Source organism: Acanthochromis polyacanthus, chromosome 15 (assembly GCF_021347895.1).
Source record: "Acanthochromis polyacanthus isolate Apoly-LR-REF ecotype Palm Island chromosome 15, KAUST_Apoly_ChrSc, whole genome shotgun sequence".
In the NCBI taxonomy this organism is placed as follows: domain Eukaryota; kingdom Metazoa; phylum Chordata; class Actinopteri; family Pomacentridae; genus Acanthochromis; species Acanthochromis polyacanthus.
In genome coordinates, this window is record NC_067127.1 from 10313155 (window position 1) to 10319154 (window position 6000).

Here is a 6000-nt window from a genome sequence, read left to right on the forward strand (position 1 = left end):
TTTTATTTTATTTTAGAAAAACCTTTAAATGAAATGGTAGGAATTGGGTAATTACACTAGAGACCTCCTCCTGCACCGAGAGACATAGAAAAGACAAATTACAGAAATCACATACATTTGTTTAGAGAACACAAAGTCATACAGAAGATATCTAATATGATTTTACTTAATTTAACAGTAATCTGGACAAACCTGGTATTACATTTAAAAACTGAAAACTTTGTCATTTCAGCATTATGAGTTTTTAGCTTTGAAGATGCTTATTTTCAAAGATAGATAATGACAAACGTAAATGACTCTGTTAAACCTTCTCTACCAGTGTTCCCCTGAACCAAAAATTTTTGTTAAATGCAAACTGTCCATTAGCTGTAGGTTGACAAACTGGTACAAACAAGATTTACAGTCATAACCGTTAAAACTCTCACAGTCTATGTCAGGTACCAGAGTTATATACAATATGTAATGCTTAATTAGCAGTATGACTTTCATTTTGTTCACACATTTTTAAGGCTCCATGCTCTAATTAGCATGCTATCATATTTACTGGTTTTCTCACTTATACTTGTTAGGGCAAGTTTAATAAATCTGTTTCACTAAACTGACAAATCAAAGCAGGGAGGGGAGAAGTGAAAGTAGGCCAGAAAAGGTTCATGTAATAATTAACACAAGCTTGCATCTCTACAGTGTTTAAACTTGTTTCCTCTTTCTGTTTGTAGTGTATGGTAAACCAGTGATTCCTGGTGGAGGCTCTCAGCATCTAGAGAACCCCTACCTAGAGCGTCGCTCCCCTGCCCCAGAAGTTGAATTCGATCACAGTGGACCCAACAATGTGGGTCCCAGTGCATCTGAGGGCCCACCGCCAGAAACGGAGCGCATCCCCCGGCCCCTCAGCCCTACCAAGCTGCTTCCCTTCATTTCCAACCCCTACAGGCATCAGAGTGATGGTGACCTGGAAGCCCTGCGAAAGAAGCTCTACAACGCCCCAAGGCCCCTGAAAAAGCGCAGCTCCATCACAGAACCAGAGGGTCCCGCAGGACCCAACATTCAGAAACTCCTCTATCAGAAGACCACACTGGCAGCTATGGAAACCACTGTGACCACTCCAACCACTCCCACGTATGCTGGCGAAGTAGAGAAGGCAGCGAATGGATCTGTGGGGCCACATGGTCCAAGCCCTCAGAGTGGCTCAGACAACCGCCCTTCAGAAACAGGACAGACTCTGGAAGGAGGGCAGCTTCCTCCTCACATCCCAGGTGCTAATGTTCCCATGCCAGTCTCTGCTGAACAGACCAAACCACCCTTAGTTATCCCAGAGAGTGAGGACATTATCCCGCCTCCTCCACCATCACACCCAGCCCCTCGACCAGATGATGCTCTTTTCCCTCCGCCACCCCCTGCTGGTTTGGAGGACACGATGCCCAACCTGCCACCTCCACCTCCAGAAGGCTTCTTGGAAGAGTTCCCTCCCTACCCACCACCTCCGTACCCCAGTGGAGCAGAGCAGGAGAGCTTGGGAGAAGACACCTTTAACATGAAGGCACCTGAGGTCACCGGACAGGTCACTCTGCCACCGGTATGAATCACCACCTTACACTCCTGATTCCCAATTAATATGTGACTTTTAGCTGTTTGTTCTTTAAGGCTGTTGATGGTATAAAGTAACCTTGCCAGCAAGTTGATTTCTCGCGATATTTGTGAGTTCACAAATCTCTCAAGAAACCATCTTGCTCCGCTCCCGCATTCACTGTTCGTACAGAACCAAGTTGGCACGGGCCAATCACGCGGCAGTATTCGTGTGTGGGGCGGGATATCCGGGTGTGAAGACGACACCAAGCACTAGTAGATCAAAACAAACATGGCAACGGAGGACAACGATCATGTAGATGCTGCTATTAAGTCAGTTTTAGCTGAATCTCCTATCACTTCTTTGAAGGAAGAACAACGAGAGGCACTTTGCACATGTCTGGATGGTAAAGATGTTTGTGCTTTTTTACCTACGGGTTTTGGTAAGAGTTTAATCTACCAATTGACTCCGCTCGTTGTGAAGATCCCGCGATTGGCTAAAAACAAACCTGTCAGAGGCGGGACATACTGTTGCATTGTCCAATCCGTGCCTCTTTCCTCCGAACGGATTTACATGGAGCGGTCCCAGATAGATATTGTGGAGTACTATCAAGTACTACACAATTATTAATCTGGCTATTGCCAGGTTAGGTATAAAGGGTCCTGGTCATTAGAGTCCACAGTAGAGATTACCCTTGTTTGCTTCTGTGCTACGTGTGTTTTCTAAATCCGCTCACATGTTTGTTTGTTAGGTCCATGGGGGGGGGGTCATGACTTAGAGTTTGTGTGTATTCTACATTTCTATGACATGCTGGTGAACAGCAGTGACCTGATCTGATGTTACATAATTGAAAAATCCCTGTTCAGTACTGCTTTTGTTTTGGGTGAAAGTGGGCCTTATTCTGCTCACACTAAGCGGATGCCTGTAGCACTTTCCCCCATTTACTAAGACTCACTCTGAGATGAAAATAAACTCCGGTATGAATTTTCTTGTTGCTAACCTCTTAGTGCTGCTCCTTAAGCTGTTTTGATAGTGAATTGGCAGGTTTTTTTCACCATGAAAGAACAAACCAATGAGAAATCACTGTTATGACCCATATTTCCTTGGGTTTCTCGTTTTGTCCCCACCACTTAAGACCCATTTAAATACTGAAAAACTTTACTTCTATGGATGGTACTTGTCCCTAATCAGGTTGCATAATCATGGTTTTAAAAGGAATGAGTTAATTTTTTTTCTGCTCATAAACGGGATTAGCGATGTGCTAAGAGCTGGGAAAACAAGTCACTCCTCTGCTCAGTCCAGACTGAGCACAACTGAGAGTGGACACCTCAGGAGAAAACTTTAGCCGTGTTATGTTTGAGATTTACAATTCTCTCCTATGGTTATAATGGCTGTTAAGGCCATTGTGTGATTCTGAAATCATGATTGTGTCTTTAGGGAAAAAGGACCAATTTACGCAAGCCTGGCTCTGAACGCATCGATCACAGCATGAGAGTCAAGTTCAACCCACTGGCTCTGCTGCTGGACTCATCTCTGGAGGGAGAGTTTGACCTGGTTCAGAGAATCATCTATGAAGTAAGACATTTGTTTTGTCCCCAGGAAACATGTTCCAGTTTAACTTTTGCTTAATTTGGTTTCTTTGCTGTTATTTGTTTGTTTTGTGATAGTAATCAATGTATCAGTGTATGTGTGTACATATATTTCAGAAAGAAGTTACCATTTTTCACTATGTGGAAATTTTACAATGGAAGTTTTACTAAGTCTGTCGACCATTATTGTAATGTCTCAATCACAGGTGGAGGATCCCAGTCTGCCCAATGACGAAGGGATCACTGCTTTACACAATGCCGTCTGTGCTGGACACACAGAGATCGTCAAGTTTCTGGTTCAGTTTGGTGTCAATGTCAATGCTGCTGACAGTGATGGCTGGTAAGTTTACTGCTCATTTGACCCAGTTGTTAAACTATTAGTTTACATGGTAATTTTTTTCAAGTTGAATCTGAATAAGTCCGGACAAAATGTTGCCGTATGAAAAACATGACAGTTATCTAAATCTAGTTGTTATATTCGAGATCTTGAATGCTCAGCACTACTCTTCACTGCTGTTGTTGTTTCTCTTTAATTTCTCATATTCCTCTCCTCTACTTTTTCATTTTCTTCCTTTTCTTTTTAAATGACCCTTTAATTTAGGACCCCTCTGCACTGTGCTGCATCCTGCAACAATGTCCAAGTATGCAAGTTCCTGGTGGAGTCTGGTGCAGCAGTGTTTGCTATGACTTACAGCGACATGCAGACAGCAGCTGATAAATGTGAAGAGATGGAAGAGGGCTATACCCAGTGCTCTCAGTTCCTTTATGGTCAGTAAAATCCTTTATCGTTTTCCCATGTCTCCAATGCTGTGTATTATCTACTGTGCTCAAGGCTTCAATGTGCTAGTTATTTTTCTGTGGGATTTTTACATCCATCTTTCAACAGGTGTACAAGAGAAGATGGGAATCATGAACAGAGGTGTGGTCTACGGCCTGTGGGACTACACCGGGGAGAACCCAGATGAACTCTCCTTCCATGAGGGAGACTGCATGACCATCATCCGCAGAGAAGACGAGGATGAGATTGAATGGTGGTGGGCACGAATGGGCGACACTGAGGGTTACATTCCCCGCAACCTCTTAGGGGTGAGTTTAGGTGTCACAATAATTGTAGTGATGTGTGTGTTTTTGTTTATGTACAAATGTGCAGTGTTGACACGTGTTCTTGTTGCCTTCAACAGCTCTACCCCCGAATAAAACCAAGACAGAGATCCCTGGCTTAAAACACAAAGATCCCTGCACATTTCCAGTCTGGCAGAACTCTCCAAAAAAATACACAATACACAAACACACAGGCTTTAACAGACTGGGGAAGAAAATACACTCCTGACATGAAGAAACAAGGACAGACCAAACAATATGAAGGATCAGCTATTCCTGGCACTTTTCTGTATCTACAACAGAGGGATTCTCCTTCGCTTATTTTTCCAGGCCACACTGTGTACTGAGTACTTAAGACACTAATCGCTGCGCTTTCCTTTATTCCACTGTTTTTGTATTTAGTGTCTGAATCTATTTCCGAAGTGACAGAAACTCAAATGTTGGGATGTAAATGGAACAAGCAGTATTTTTATCCCTAGAAATTGATTTTTACTCTTTTGACAAGTCTTATAAAACTTGTCATCAGGCGTACTGGTTATTTTCTAACACACCTGGGCCTCTACATTGCAGGAGGGGAACGAGGTGGATGATGATGCGTTTGAAATGCTGTTACCGTGACAATCTTTAGGGGCTTGTTTCCTGTTGTGTGTGCTGAGTAACTGTGCCTCTGCATAACTGCACTGGAGGTGTAAAGTTTCAGTTGTGGTCACCGTTTTCTCGGCTAAACAAATGGCGGTGGGAAAACGGTGATGAAGCTTTCGATTGATCTCTTGCTGTTCACTCTGTGGTCGATGATACCCAGAAAGCCAGGCTGCTTTCCTGCATTGGCCTGTGGTTGAGATACCATAGATACTGTGTATACGTTTATTTCTGTCACACAAACTAGCGAAATGTGACTGTAGGAATTGTGTTGTTATGAAAACTGACTTTGACACTTATAAGAGACCCTTTAAACAAGAAGGAGATACCATGCAGTATGAATATTAAGATTTTAATACAGCCATTCCATTGCAGTCCAGTAATGTAAGACAGCAAGGCTGATATCAGAAACCTTGCCCTTTCGTAGCAATCATTAAGAGCTGTCACTCTGTATTGTAAAGTCACAACATTGTCCAAGTCAAATAATGTTTTAAATGCAAATAAAAAAATTAAATAAGATGAACTTAAACTTAAAAGATCTCAATACTCAACTCATCACATATCTGTCAATGCAGATGTATTTATTTTTGTTACATTTTTCTTTAGCCCTTTTGTCAGAACTATAACCACAAGTGTACTGTAGTATTTCAAATATTTACAATAAAATACTTTGTACTAAGGTCATCTTATGTTGTTTCTGACCACACATGTGATTTTATTTAATGTTCTCTTCATGGTCATAATAGCAAAAAGGCACCAGTTTGATGTTGTATCCGATTAATTCAACTCCATGCACACTGCTCATATATGCTGAACCTTTAAATGATTGACTTACGTTTACATTCAGCAAATAAAAGAGCTCTTCTTCCCTTGTTAGAGTAGGTTTGCTGCCCTCTGCTGGACGGAAGGTGAAGCTTTGACCTCCACAAATGCAATCACAAGTGTTGCAGAACGTAGCACTTGATTCAGACAGACATTAACAAAACGATTCCTGAGCACCTGTTTTATTGCCACATATCACAGCTTCATGTTGGTACATTAAAGCGATATCCAAAGGTGAAAGAAGTACTCAGATCCTGGGTTTATGTGCCAATACCGCAGTGTGGA

At 42.2% G+C, this 6000-nt stretch overlaps 1 protein-coding gene across 2 annotated transcripts in view; it reads left to right on the top strand.

Moving 5' to 3' along the window:
- LOC110948542 (apoptosis-stimulating of p53 protein 2) overlaps positions 1-5577 on the top strand; it is a 31980-nt gene extending 26403 nt beyond the window's left edge. For both annotated transcript variants that reach the window (XM_022190113.2, XM_022190114.2), the window contains 6 exons: positions 717-1573; positions 3002-3139; positions 3360-3493; positions 3755-3921; positions 4040-4239; positions 4335-5577. In XM_022190113.2, the coding sequence (XP_022045805.2) occupies positions 717-1573; positions 3002-3139; positions 3360-3493; positions 3755-3921; positions 4040-4239; positions 4335-4376 (1538 nt within the window). In that variant the 3' untranslated portion in view covers positions 4377-5577. The remainder of the gene's footprint in view (positions 1-716; positions 1574-3001; positions 3140-3359; positions 3494-3754; positions 3922-4039; positions 4240-4334) is intronic.
- The last annotated feature ends 423 nt before the right edge of the window (positions 5578-6000 follow it).